The 15197-nt window shown below is 35.0% G+C and overlaps 1 protein-coding gene across 3 annotated transcripts in view; it reads left to right on the forward strand.

Moving 5' to 3' along the window:
- The window catches only part of PTPN12 (protein tyrosine phosphatase non-receptor type 12), a 69733-nt gene that overhangs the window by 31256 nt on the left and 23280 nt on the right, over positions 1-15197 (forward strand). For 2 of the 3 annotated variants that reach the window (XM_014255199.2, XM_005526018.3), the window contains exons 2-11: positions 682-790; positions 3884-3960; positions 5026-5121; positions 6132-6170; positions 6889-6960; positions 8399-8458; positions 10946-11088; positions 12495-12561; positions 13141-13218; positions 13309-13407. In XM_014255199.2, coding sequence (XP_014110674.2) covers positions 682-790; positions 3884-3960; positions 5026-5121; positions 6132-6170; positions 6889-6960; positions 8399-8458; positions 10946-11088; positions 12495-12561; positions 13141-13218; positions 13309-13407 — 840 coding nt within the window. Of the gene's footprint in view, positions 1-681; positions 791-1654; positions 1974-3883; positions 3961-5025; positions 5122-6131; positions 6171-6888; positions 6961-8398; positions 8459-10945; positions 11089-12494; positions 12562-13140; positions 13219-13308; positions 13408-15197 lie in introns of all 3 variants that reach the window. The other variant, XM_014255200.2, reaches the window with a different exon arrangement.

Genomic DNA, 15197 nt, shown 5'->3' on the forward strand with positions numbered 1-15197 from the left:
TTGCTCCTTTTATTTCCTAGGTTATGGAAGGCAGGGACTGTTTTTTGTTATTAAAGGTTTTGACTCTCTCACATTTCTAGGATTTGAAATAGATGCAGGGGGGAAAATGACATATTGTTATGAATACAGCAGACCTCTTGTCACTCATCTTCATTGTGAATAGCTTGTGCCTGAGAGACAGGGACCTTCTTTCTTGGAGCTTGAAACTCAGCAGGAGTTGGGTGTTAGGAGTTGGCACCAGTTAAATGTTAAATTTTGGTTTCTGTTCAGTTGTCCTGTGCCTCAGAGCCAAGTACCAGCTGTTCCTGAGCCAGTCCATGCTGTGCTTTTTCCCCAGGTGCCCTGAGATGATATTTCTGTTTCTCACAGGTATTCTTTATGCAGTTGTTACTCCACAACAGGGCAATGTATTGTCCAAGTAAAATATGGCCATAGTTCATGCTGGCGCTGTACTGGCTTTTCCAAAATGATGTGTCTCATGATGCATAGAGCTAGCATCAACTTGGGCATAATCTGTTGATGTGCTAAAAGCACTGGATGACTAGGTGTTTAAACTCCCTTGTAGTTAATATCATAAAAGGAGACAAGAATTTTTTTTCCAAGTGATCATCATCAATGAAACTAATACCTTGTGATGTTTATCTTGAGGCTTGAAAATATAACAAAAATCTTTCTTTCCAGAGGTTAAGAAGATTATCAACAAAATACAGAACAGAGAAGATATACCCAACAGCCACTGGAGAAAAAGAAGAAAATGTTAAAAAGAATAGATACAAGGATATATTGCCATGTAAGTCTGATTTACATGTTAATAGAAGATGAAGGGAGGATACATTCTCCATGTATTTTGAAGTTTACTTTTTAGTTATTATTGAAATGCAAAATTGGAGATAATTTGCTGAAAGATGACCTTCTTAAAATTTTTATTTTTAACTTAAAAGGCAAAGTGACTGAATTCTTATATTTTATCAGGAGAAGTATCACCCAAAAATAAATGTGTTCTGGTTCTGAAGCTGTATCAAGCCAACACTTTCATTTTAGCTCAGAACAGCTGAGAACTTTATTAGATGCTTGAATGTATGTTTTCCTTAGGAGCATGTTATTGATGGTAGGAAACAAATAAATGTCAGTATATTCTCTAGGTGAAATTCTAAGGAGGCTTAAGGAACCAGTTTTGATGTAAAATAGATCTTTTTTGCCTGTCTGTATCATGCAAATTGTGTTGAAAAGCTTCCAGTGCTGGATTAGCTTTGGTTTCTATTTTGCTAGAGTCCAAATGAAATTCTTTTTAATGTGTGGACACAGAAAGCAAGAGAGCACAATTTAAATTTTAAACCCACCAACATGTGGATATTAGAGATCAGCTATCTGAAATTACAAGACTGTTCGCTTTGTGCTCGCTTTGTGCTCGCTTTGTGTAGCTCCTGAGGCCACGTATTTCAGAAGCTCTCACTGTGCTTCTTGATCTGAACAGCTGACAATGAGATTAAAGGGTAGTCTTCTGACAAATGCCACTTCTCTTGTCCCAGAAGGTCAGCAACAGGTATTTTTTACTCTGCTTATTAGTTGGGAGGAAATGTTTAATAGGTAGAGTGAAAAAGAGAGAGGAAGTCGTTATCATCATCTTATTAACACTGTCCTGGCATTTTGGCAGATCGTGAACAATATAGTGAAATCTTGGTAGCAGCAGGCTGAGCTGGTGAGACAGCAGCACTGTAGCAATGCATGGCTGGAACTACAGCAGTAGAGGAGCACATCTGTCATCAGCATGGAAATAAAACCTGAGTCACTGGGATCTGGAAGGGAATGAAGCTCGCAGTTTGGAAATGAGATGACATTTAGGAAAATTGAAGGTGTATTTTCAGTTTGTAAGTGAATGTCTCAAGCATCCAAAGTCTCCAGCAATGAAGTGATGGGAGTGCCAGCTTGAAATCAGAAGCAGGAGAAAGACAAAGTATCCTTGTCTATCTCTTGTAAGTCCAGGAAATAATGTACATTTGTAACTTAATCAGAGATTAGTGCTGTATTTATTAGAAATTGTTACTGCTACCAGAGAGATCAGTACCTCAGCACTAACTCAGCACTGGCTTCAGAGTAAAAGATGCATTTCAGTTTACTAAGCCATGCTAAATGGTCGTTCAATGCAACATAGTGTTCACTGGTCACCTGAAGAACCAATTAGTTATTGTGAACTGAGCCTTTACGTTATATAACAGTATACAATCACTTAATCTTCAGAAGCTGAGAACTGCAGTGGATTTTTTGGGGGAAATTCTATTCCAGACCATAAACTCTGTGACAGATGAGCTGTGGCACACAGACAGGATGGTGATGTTGACATTTGGAAACTGCTCTAGAGTTTTGGATCTGTGCTGGGAAGATAGGATACCCTCATTAGCCTGCTACTTTATTTAGTCTGTTCTGCCACTTAAAAGCAGATTTTAGTATAAAGTCCATGACACCATTTCATGCTTAGAGAATGTTCTTGCTTTTATAATCTATGTATCAGTGTGTAACACAGAGCAATGTGTTTCAAGGGTTTTTCTAGGCCTTTATATGAATGTGTTTTCTCTAGATTTGTGATCTAAAAGTCTTGTAATTTACACTTGTGCTTTTTTAAGAAGCATTACATGGTAACACAAAGTTTTTGCATATTATGAGGACTCCGGGAGAAAAAATTCACCATTTTGCAAGGTTTTTGGGAGAGCTTTCTGTATAGAAATAACTCTTAGCATTTACTTCTTCTGGGCATGGTTCCCTGTTTTATTATTGGTGATGTTCTGATGAAACAAAAACCCCAACTAACCATATTTTCTCTTTATAATATATTTGTTCTTTGTCTTTTTCTTGAATTTAGGTCTAATCAAAGGTTCCACAACTGTTCTGTGGTTGCAGAATTGACCCTGGGAGCAGAAAGTAACAAATTGCTTGAGCAGCTGCTGTTTCTACAGATACTTCTGTTACCCCATTTAAAGATAATTTCTTTTTTGATGTGGATTTCCGAATAAAATCTATTGTAGAGATAGTTTGAACAATTTTTATATGATAGCTAGTAAGTGTTGTTATCAACAAGAGCTGGAAGGACTGGCAAACCTGCCAACCACCTACACCATTTTAGTAACAATCAAGTTGTTGCGTTAAAGGTGCAATTTTTTTTTAAGGCTAAAAAGAATAACAAAATGTTTAGTTTATTCCATCAACAAATAAGGCTGTTTTCATATTGCTGAGGATTTTGATCTCCAAAGGTCTGTTGGTATTATCAGAAGCTTTATCTGACACAGTAATGTTTGAGGCAGAAACTTGACATGCCTAAAACCCCCTAAATGAAGGAATCTGCTGCTTTCTAGTTCAGAAGTGCTCCAGCAAAGAGCCTAGCCCAGTATTTGGGGGATAGGGGTCAGTCTGTGCCTGAGCAGTAAACCCTAATGCCTGTTTAAGTCATTGCTGTTGTCATACCTGATGGAGTTCTTGGCAGAGACTTTGAGAGCTGCCAGCTGCTTTAACTATACGCTAGTGTTTTGTGCTTTCTGCTTTCCCTAAGTGTATCTTAATTCTGACCACCATGATCTGTGTTAATGTTGTGTAACTGTAGTTTTGATGGCTTCTGATTAATTTTGCCTCTTTTTAATGAATTGCTCTTGGAATTCTAGGAGGTGGTACCCTGTGAACTTCAGCATCAGAAGTACATAGCAGTATGAGCTACTCTGCTTATCACTCACTACCTGAGTCAGTTTACCCATAAATTAAATGTATTGACTTGCTTGTGTGACTTACCTTTGGAAAATGTTCTTTAGTGTACTATATATATTATATTTCCTGCTCTATTTTGATTTACATGTGTTGGAATCCTTGTTCAAAAAAATATTTTGGTCTCTTTTTATAGTTGATCACAGCCGAGTTAAACTGACCTTAAAAACTCCTCCACAAGATTCAGACTACATCAATGCAAACTTTATTAAGGTATGTGGTACTAGTTTAACAGTTCTTCTATTCTTCTTCAGCTTTTTTTTTTTCTTGACAGTGCAGTTTTAATATTATAGTCTAACATAAAACTTTAAAGCTGTGAGGGAAGATATTCTTATGACTTGAATAAATTTGCAAACATGATGCCATTCATAACAGAATCTTTAAAGCCTAGATTTTACTCCTAAGTGGAAATGTAATATAAAATCCTTTGTTTTAAAGTGTCAGGCAAATGAATTGGAGATTTATACCACAGGAAAATTCAGATGCAGTTGTTTTAACAGGTGACATTTTTAGGGACCATAAATGAAGTGTTTGACAAATTGTGTATGTTAATGTACATTTTGCTCTGTTCATGTGTGGCAATGGAATTAACATTATAACATTCTTAATCTAACTATGGCAATGGAATTAATCTAACATTCTGAAAGAGAAGCCAGAATTTGACTAAAAGCTGGTTAAAGTTTTGTTTCAAAGTGTTAATATCTTGAGCTGTCTTTTCAGCTTTATTCTGATGCTGCTTCTACACAGTATTTATTTTTCAGAAACAGGTGTTCCTCTAAATCTTACTGCATGAATGTTTAACTTGAAAAGCTGAACATTAGTGTACTGAAAATTTATATTAAAAAAATCGTAAAATTTTATACATAATATATATTATATACATATAATACATGGAAATGTATTGCAGGGAGGGAGGAACTTTAATTTGTTCAGGAGGATGCATTTTTGCAGAACAGTTTTCAGTTTTCCATCACTGAATGTTTGAGTAACAAATTAAATGCAGACTTAAAGGGAATCTTCAGAATCTAAACAACTTATTTCCTGGGACAGTCTCTGGCAGTGCTGTAGCTGTTGTGATCTTGGGATCCCTTGAGATTATGAGCAAAATTCCCACTAATGTAATTAGGAGTCATGTTTCATATTCACCCTTCCTGTTATATCTATCTATCTAGCTACCTAGATATTCTAATTTTACACTGTTTTAACCCATAACCTTTTTTAATTCAGTGCAGTTAAATGTTCTTTATAAACATTAATGGTTCCTTTCTGCAATCCTAGGGAGTGCATGGGCCAAAAGCATATGTTGCTACGCAGGGACCGTTAGCCAATACAGTCATAGACTTCTGGAGGATGATATGGGAATACAATGTTGCTGTAAGTAGCTATAGAAAAATTCAGTGTTACCTTCTACCATGATTGTGTATTTTTTGCCTGAGCTGGCTATTATTATCAAAATATTGACAGTGATTTAAAGTATTTGCTTCCCAAATCTTGATTTTTGTAGTTAAATAGAATTACTATTATTTATTCGGTTTAATAATGCAAATTCGAAGTAATAGTTTTGTTGAATGGATGTTAAATGCTTCATATTTATGAATAGGTTCTTGTTGGGTTACATCTGTAAGGTAGGAGATATTTCTGATTTAATGTTGACTGACAAAATCAAATACAGAACCAGCAAGTGAAACAAAAAAACCCCAAACCACTTACCTTTCTTTTAATGCTAATTTTGGGTTAGTTATTGCTTTATGTATTCTACATGTTTGAACAGCTTTTGTCAAGAATTAACTTTTAAATACTTGGGGAAATTGGATAGGTTTGACAAATTATTTGTGAAATTTTTTGGGGAGGGGGGAGTTGTTTGACCGTAAGTCATGGTTACTTACTGTAACTAATAGCTTACCTGTTGGTGCATTTTTGTTGTGCTACTCAAGCTTTCTGAAATAGCTTCACCTAAGAAATTTGATTGATGATCAGGGTCTTTTTTCTGGGGAGGGTTTGTTCATATACTATGCATTATGTCACTTTGAGCAAATATAGCTATGTTTCTTCCAGCTGGCAAATGGTTCTGTATTTTTATAAGTTTAGACTTTACTGTCAGACTGAATAAATAAAGTATTTATACAGGATTACAATGAATTTGAATTAAATAGCCTTGAAGTAGTGTATTAGTGATGTAGATTTTGTGAAGGGTGAGACTTGGTTACTGTTTTAGAATTAGAAGAGCATTTGTATGCAGGAAAGAAAATATTAATAATTAGTCTTTTCTGCAGTAACCACCTAAAGTATCAGTATCTGCCTGATAGAAGCCAGTGGTGAAGTGTAGGTTTAAGTTATGTGATCCAAAACCGTCTAACTTGGACCATCTCTTTTTTTCTTTTCAGATAATTGTAATGGCCTGTCGAGAATTTGAAATGGGAAGGGTATGTGTCCTAAATACAAAAATAAATGAGCTTTGCCCATATAGGCGATAGCTGTGAAGCTTCATATGCCAAATCCTTAACTGTGATAATAATATGCCAGATGAAGTGAGAATGCTTATCCTTACTTTTCTGTACATAAGAAATAGTTCATGAGACTGCATTTCTTTGCCCCATTTGTAGGATTACATGGTTATTTAGGTGTTATCTCAGTGGAGTATGTGTTTGTGTACAGAACTGCACCAAAGGTTTGTTTCTGGCCATGTCACTGTGGAAAAAGTGTCTTGCTCTTTGTGGGATGTAGGCCAACTATGAAAATCCTGAGTCCTTCAGAATTTCCTGTCAATTGATACAGCTGCAAAAACAATTTTTTTTAAAGTCTCTCTTCTTTATTCTTATGACCTTAGAAGGAAATCCAGAATTGTGAATTCCCAACTTTCACAAAAACTAAGCTTTCATGGCTCTCCTCTGCATGATGCTTATGCATATGGTACAGGCAGACAGGAAATCCTAATTTGCAAAGTGTCTTTTGCCTGTATTTATATTGGTTGTTTGAGGTCTTGGTTTTGTTTTTCTCTTGTAATTCAAAAGGAAAGTTATTTTACTACCTTAAAAGAAGTCCAGAATAAGGCATTTGGGGTTGTGATTTTGTCTGCTCTGCTTCTGGTAATCATCTTTCAGTACCTCACATTAATTAAATTAGGATTCTTTACTTTAACAGAAAAAATGTGAGCGTTACTGGCCTCTGTATGGAGAAGCAGCTGTAACTTTTGGACCATTTCGTGTTTCTTGTGTAAGTATAAACCTTTATAAATGAATTTTCAAATATTTAATGAGTTTGTAACTTCAATGTTCAATGAACTGTTTGTAGTGGGCTTTTTAGTTGTTCAGTACTAAATTTTACACAAGGACTCTCAAAGGAATATGCACATCTAATCTGTGTGGTATTTTTAATTCTCCACAATTGTTTTATTTTTTTTAAAAATGGGAACCTGTGTCCCTTGGTCCTGTATCTTTTATGTATTATTTCTTGAGCTTTATATGCTGCTTGAATGTCTGTACCATCCTCACAAAATCAAAACCTTGTGCAGTTTTGTCTGTTCTGACTTGTGCGTTCTGAGTGAACTGAAAGTAACACTGGAATAGGATATTTTTATTAAATTAATTAGCATAAAGTGTTTTAAGGTGTTCAGAAAGGGTTTACATGCCTGTTTATTCATCTATTAATACTACTTTGAAATAGTCTAACAAGAATTAAGTACACTTAAGTTCATCTTGTCAGGAAAATATATACTTGAAAATTTTACTCTATAAAGATTCTGAGTAACCTTTTCCACATTAAGTTGATTCAAATTTGCCTGCTTTTTGCCCTGGTCCTTGTGATACTGGTGAAAGGGGTTTGTGTGTGCTTGTTGTAATTGGCTTCTTAGCTACAGATCAGAATCTATTACCTTTACATACTCTGGTGTATGTGAGCTGCATTGCTTTAAAACCTGCAAAGTGTTGCAGTTGTTGATGGGAAATAGTAAATTCCCAGGAGAAGACATAAATGCATTAAAGCATATATGCAGTCTCCTAAATTCTCTGTGGGAAGCTGTAATGCCAAGTTTTTAAAGGCATCTTCAAATTATGATGTTACTGATATTTAAAGTACAATAATATTGTTTGATCTCTGTATAAACTTTCCTTGATATTCCAAAGGAAGATTGGACAACTCTGTGAGCTAGAAGCTAGGTTTTTTGGCCACAACCAAAGTAATTAGTGATTCTTTTAGATGCACCCTTGATTGAAAACAATGGAAAAGGAAAAAATAAAAGGAGACATCGCAGGATAGAGCCTCAGTAAGAGGCTGTAGTTTTTACAGCAAAAGTGTTATAGAGGGATGGCTGTGAAAGGCAATCTGTAAGTTAGAAGTATGGAGAAAGAAAGCAAAAGAGGTACTTAGAAATATTCTTATGTGATTTATTGATGACTTTGGAGCAGACAAGACTTTAATTTCAAAATACACACATTTAAGTAAAAGTAATGCATTTTGCACATCTTGTGCAGCAAGCTAACTTGCTGGTGTGTTAATCAGTGTTTTGATTGCCCCTCTCTTGAGGAAATCATAAATACAAAACCAATAAATTTAAAAAGAACCCTGAGTTTAAAGTTTGAGATTTTAGTTATGTTCTGTATGTTGCATATTGATTTTTAATTTTTTTTTCCCAATGCATTCTTATCATGTTTAGGAAGCTGAGCAAGCAAGAACAGATTACTTCATTAGAACATTATTACTTGAATTTCAAAATGTAAGTACAAAGTCACTTCTGGTCTCACCTTCAATAGTTGCTCAAAAGTCACCAAAATGATACAATGTCAGAAACTCATGAAAATATCCTTGCTTTTTAAGGTGGTGATTATGTATGTAAATAAAGTTTGGAAGTGATGTTAAAACCTTAGTATATAAAGGAGGAATAGTGAAAATCTTTGCCTTTTATCTATGTTCTTGTTTACCCAAATGGTTTAAGCTTTTCTTATAAACTTACATGAAATGTCAGATGTCAAATGTCAGACTTCATTTGACTGAAAAGCAACTACCAGCAAATAAAAACTGTGGAACCCTCCTGTAAAAACACAAGGCATGATAGTCTATTTTACAGAATATCTGTCATTTTATTTGTCAATCTGTATTAATAAATGATTTATTGCAGGTTAGTCTCATTTGTGGTTTTTCACAATGTTCCAATTCAACAATGGATGCCAAGCAGTTATGAAAACTGCTTAATCATGAGGGGAGTAATTTTGGGGAATAATTTTTGTCTGCAGTATTTGCTAGGAATGCATGAACTTAATCATTTTGTTTCTGTTAGCGCTCATAACTGACTGGGCTGTGAGACAGTTTAGATAACAGAAATTCTGTGTAGTAATCGGGGTTTGTGACATTTTTTGAAATGGTACACTTCAAAACAGAACTGTACACCAAAAACCCTGAAGTAGAGCCTGCCTTCCTTTTAATAGTGAAATATTGTACAAACTAGTTACACCAGAAACTGTGGCTGATGTATATTTTGCTTACCTATACTGTACTTGAAAATGGTGTTTGGCTATTGATGTGGGGAGTTCTGTCGCAACTAGAAGCCTGTGTGCTGCTTAAAAACTGAGCAGCAACCAAAAGCTACAGTTTGTGCCGAGCTTTTGATCCTAGCAAGGAAACAGAAGTTTAGTCCTATGAGGAGCAATTTAACTGAAAGGGTTAACAAGATGTGTTGATATTTGATATGTGTGTCTGATAAAGTGTTTTTTCTTCAGATTTATGTAGCAGATTTGCTTGAGGATTCCTGTAAAATTAACTACAGACTTTCCATCTTTCTTTGAAAAATTCTAAGCATAGCCTTGCGCTGGGAAGGAAAGGTGTATTTGTGGTATAAAATAATAGCCTTTTATGTTTGCTTTCAGATTTTCCAGAATAATTATATGTTTTATCACTTCTGTAACATTTGCAGTGGATTATTATACAAAAAACAAAAAAAAACCCAAAAAAATCCTATGCAAAAGGATTTAAAATTTCCATAAATCTACAATGTTATTTTAGTTTGTAGAAGGAAAACCAGTTTGACTGAAACTTGCTTGTTTTCAAGAAAGAACTTGGGTTGTTTAGTTTATAAGTGACAGTAGAAAAAAAGGACTATAAAGGTTCTTTTAAAATTTTGATTTTCATATAAAAAGAAAATTTTTTTTTTTTGTGGCCGTTCTTCTAATGTGAAAAATCACAGGTCTTTTTAAATGTAATTAAATGAAATTTCTTGGTGGAGCTTAATAGGTAGCTTTAACTCTTCCTTTTCACTGATCACTGATTTGGTTTTACATAAGCACCTTAAATGTGTGCTTTCTTAGGCTATGTATTCTCTTGTTTTAACTAGCTATGGTGTTTCCATAGAGCTGGGAAGAGTCAAGCATCAAAAATAGATAAATTTCCATCCCAAAGAGGCCTGCTACATTGCTTCTCACATAACTGAACTGAAGGTAGTGTAGGTCTTGAAACCTGTAGACTGTAATGTGGCTCAAAACCTTCATGCCCTCCAGTACATTACTTTGAGGGGTGTACTGGAACCCAGAGGTGTGGCATGGAAAGGTGCAGTAGAACGAGCTACAGGTAGCTGCAGATGCTTCGGATAGTGATGAAAGAGGATTTTCAGGGATTCAGGTAGCTGAGTAACTAAGCTGTTCTAAAGCCTGCTTCTTACCTTGTCCTTAGCACTATTGCAGCTACTGTTACTAGAATAAAAGTGTACCTGTTGTTGCTGCAAGTGTGATTCATATTTAGGTACAGTCTTTATTATTTCTCTCATTTTCTTAATTTCCCTCTGGAGCCTGTGCACATATTTTATTTTGTAATGTGACAAAACAACGCTTTTGCCCCCATTTTTTTTCTTCAATGTAAGTTACTGAGGTACAAATAGAAAAAGAAAGACCACATGGAATATTCTTTCTCCATTTCCAAGTTATAGCTGTAAGGACATAGAACCTTTCCATATGGTGCAGTGTTGTTGGTCCTTTACCCATATAATAGAGAGGGGCTTCTGAACTGTCCCATGGGGCATCTTCCTATGCATTAGCAGCACTTGAAATGCAACTTCAGAATTTCTCTTCTATTTTTTGAAGTGTTATAAACTGTAAGGTTTTTTTAATCCAGTAAATGACTTTGCTTGTCAAAGAAGAGGTTCCTAGAATTACTTCTTTGGTACAAACTCAAATATGTGTTATCATTAACACCTTTCTCCCTGCCTCTCCCTTAGGAGACTCGTAGTGTCTATCAATTTCATTATGTTAACTGGCCTGACCATGATGTCCCTTCATCTTTTGATTCTATTCTCGACATGATCAGCTTGATGAGAGAATATCAGGAACATGAAGATGTTCCTATTTGCATACACTGCAGGTATTAAACGTTTTATCTTTTCATTTTTGTAAGCATTTTCATTTTTTGAAGTCTAGACTTCTGATATGGGATGCACTAGTTTTAGTTTTAAGTCAGAATTAATTTATTTATTTTAGTTGGAAAAAAAAATTCTTTTGTCAAAATTTAATTGAAAATCACACAGACTTCATTTTCTTAAAACTGATGCCACAGTGAAATTTTGTTTTTACTTCAGTTTAAGACAGAATATCAATCAGAAAAGAATGAGCCTTTGACAGGGGACCTGTTTTGAGGTTCTTAAGACATAAATCTTTGTGAGCACAAAACAGACGTTGAAGATCACTGCAAATCAGCTTGGGAGTAAAGGCTCCGTTCTTAGTGGGAGAGACTGTGTAGCACATGCATCACTAAGAACTCTGTCTGTGCTCTGATATGACAAAAAAGATCTTTAATTAGCAGGATGTAGTTTCCAGTTGGGAAGTCTTCTTAAGAACAGTTTCATCCTTCACCTGAAATTTGGCTAGCAGAAGTGTTGAGGCTGAACTGCAATAAAAATATTTTGCTGAATTGACACTTTCTGACAATTTGTCTGGAAATCTTGCCTATTGTTTTTAATGCTTTTTAAAGCGACAACAGTTCATCTGTTGTTCTGTCAGGAAAAATTGAATTCAGATTTATAAACTGGGACATAGTAAATTCATGGGACTTACTAACTCTTTAGAGCTTAGTTATTCTCTTCATGGGGCTGCACTCTTTTTTTGAGTTGTCAGTCTTAAATGAGGTCTAAAACCATAAACTGACTTAGCACTGAAATCTATTCATTTTGTCCTGTTCTTTTTGACTGTCAGTATAGTTCTGAATGTTGATTCTTTACAACAGTGTAATTATAATGTAATAAATATGCATGAATTATAACTCTGCATGTGTAAAACAGAGGAATTCAGACAATTAGGATAAATAAGATAGTTTGCTGTCATTCTTAAACTTTCAGATTTATGTTTTTAGCTAAAAAGGAGAAAATACAGATGTGATACTAAATCAGAAAAACGTGGCAAGTCTTTAAATGTAGTCTGTTCTGCTATTTCACATCATTTATCATTAAACTTGGAGAAGACCACACCTGATGAAGCAGTAGTAGCTGGGAATAATGTGATAAAAGAAAGAGGCAATAAAATTGTCAGCACTGAATCATCTTTCATGACTGCAGTTCGAAATGGCTATGAAAACTTGCATTAAAAGATTCAAAGCTGCATTTTGCACTGCTGATTTTATTTTGAAGACACTGTAGTGTCAGGCTGAGTGAAATCAAAATGATAGTTGAGGGATTTGGAATTTTTTTTTTAATGTGGACTTTTGAAATACAAGGCTTACAGTGTTTTTTTATCATATTTAAATAGGATCTAACACTGATCTGTTTATGTTCATAGTGCAGGGTGTGGACGAACAGGAGCCATCTGTGCCATAGATTACACATGGAATTTACTTAAAGCTGGGGTAAGGAACCCTAAAAGAAGTTTTATGACATTCTGTAATTTCTTAACAGTGATTGATTAAGCTTCTAAGTGTTCAAAAATAGTGAAATGTTTAAGACGTTCTGGAACTCTCTTGCCATGTTGGATGTTTAGTTTCATTGTATTCATGCTTTAGTATGCATTTACTTTGACAGCAAGTTTTTATCTAAAAAGGTTACTATAAAATTCTAATTTTTTAAAAATAAGTTTCAATATAAATTGATTTTGAATTCAACTTTCTCAGTCTTTCTGATGTATCATCCAGCTCAAATATAAAGGCATAACTTCATTCTGGGATTTTTAGATCATGAAGCATTGTTAACATTGCAATGTCATATTAATGGCATTAGATACCTCATTTCAAAAATGCTTGTAATAGTCTCATCTGGTCTAAATCAAATGTCAGTTTGGAGTTCCTTTGGAAAAAAAATTAAATACTTGCAGTGTGGAGAGAACATATAAGCTTTTCCTATAAAAGTTACACTTTTTTTAGTGTTTAACAGCTTCTGTATTGTTGTTCTGACAGTTATGTCATTGTAATTAACTTTCTTCTGTATTTCAGAAAATACCTGAAGAATTTAATGTATTTAATTTAATACAGGAAATGAGGACACAGAGGCATTCTGCAGTGCAAACAAAGGTATAGTTTGTTTTGAAATGAATGTGAAAATACATCACTATTCTTTGAAAAGATCTTGTGCATTAATTTTTATCTGGCACTTTATTATAGGAGCAGTATGAACTTGTCCATCGAGCCATAGCACAACTGTTTGAAAAGCAACTGCAAAAATATGAAAGTTGTGCAGACTGGAAGATTGCAGATGGAGTGGTAGGTGTCTTTCCTATATGTAGCTGTTAGCTTCTGATGAAAATCCTCCTGTGAAGCTGTTTTTCAAATGTTCAATGGTGTGATCTTATTATGTTCTCATGTTTTGTAAAGTACTTCTTGCATTGTAATAGATTAGGGGAGAGAAAAATAAATTAAAATGCTTTTGTCAGGGAGCTTCATGCTCTACCCTTTTAACAAAGGAGGAGGAAGTGGAAAAATATTCTTCCTTGGTATTCACAGTATCTGAGGATTTTTCTGTCTTTCTATCCTTCCCCTTTAAATTTCATGCCCCCTATAGGTTTAATCTCTTATGTTCAGATATTTTTTCTTGGCTGTTGCTGGGCACTAGGCTTTAGGCTTTTTGGATGAATATATTCTTACTCTCCCACAGTCCGGAATTCTGTACCACCCTTTGTCCCTGGATTGTGTTTTGTTTATTCAGTGATTTTCTGTCCCTAATTGGTGTAGATTCCATAGGTCTCTAGAGGGAGTATGAGTGGTATCTCCAGGACTCTGAAATATCTGGAAGCAATTTTAGATGTGCTTTTATTAATAAGCATCCCATTTATTTTAGGGATTTAGCTCTCTTCTACTTTCTAGGAAATCTAGAATGTTTTCAATTCTTGGATTAAAGGCATCCACCCTTATGCTAACTCCTAAGAATTTATATCAGTTCATGAAGTACTTAGGAGGTCTTTAGTCATGACAAGAAGCCTGTTGACTAAATGCAATATGGATAGGGCTGGCTGCTTTTATTTGTTACAGGTTTGATTAAACTGATATGTGATTTATTTTTTTTTCCCCTGAGAAATGGGCATGGCGGGGTTTGGAACATGCAGATTGATTAGCTTTGTACACAGCTAAAAGTACTTGAATTTTGATCATAAAATAATAGGTAGATCAGTCTGCTGTATCTTCTGGTTATTTGACTTAAATCTGACTTACGTCTGTGCTCTTATATAGAATCAAAAATGTGTCTTATTTACTTATTCCTACTGCTATATATACTAAATGACTTACATATTTCTGAACATGAGTGAAGCTGTGGCAAAATATGGTGATACTCTGTAACAAAGGTAAATGCTGTCTTTAGCACAGCTTGAGAGATTTGCTGACTAACAAAACAAGACCAAATAGAAAATGGATAGGTAATGTACATGGGGGGGTGAGTGGGATAATCCCAGCTCTGAAAAGGCAGTGATGGAGTGTGAGTTTTGAGTTCTATTTGGATATGATGTTGGTTTATGATCAACAAATTGTAAAGGAAATTGAATTTTAGTATCTACTTGGGAACAGGTAAGAGCATAGAATGTAATGTCCTTGTGTGGGTATCTTGCAGTTTGACTCCTGACTGCATGTCAAGTCTGCTTATCTCAAAAACATGCTACAGAATTTGAACATTAAACAACTGGACAAGGATCAGAGGTGTTGGAAGGCTCCATCTAAAGAACAGCCAGACTGAGGTGGAGAAAAAATGGCTGAGGTTAGATACGACAGAGGCTGAGTAACAACAGAAAGCTGGTTTCTGTTAGCTTTTTCTAAGGGTTACCAGTAAGACCTGAAAGACTTAATAAAGAAATGACATTTGTATAAGAAATGCAACATGAAACTGCAGAGCTCTTTGCATCTGAAAGCCTGTGTCTTTGGGGTGAATATCTCACCATCTTGGAATCTTCCATGAGTTTCACTAACCTCTGACCTGTGAAATCCCAGAGTTGCAATGTGCTGGAAAACATTCTAGGGAAGGATCCCCTTATGCCTGCTCTGATCTTATTCTTCTTTGGAAGTTC

This window comes from Pseudopodoces humilis, chromosome 5, assembly GCF_049639895.1.
Source record: "Pseudopodoces humilis isolate 2021_Gansu_Grassland_sample_001 chromosome 5, ASM4963989v1, whole genome shotgun sequence".
NCBI classification, from domain to species: Eukaryota; Metazoa; Chordata; class Aves; order Passeriformes; family Paridae; genus Pseudopodoces; species Pseudopodoces humilis.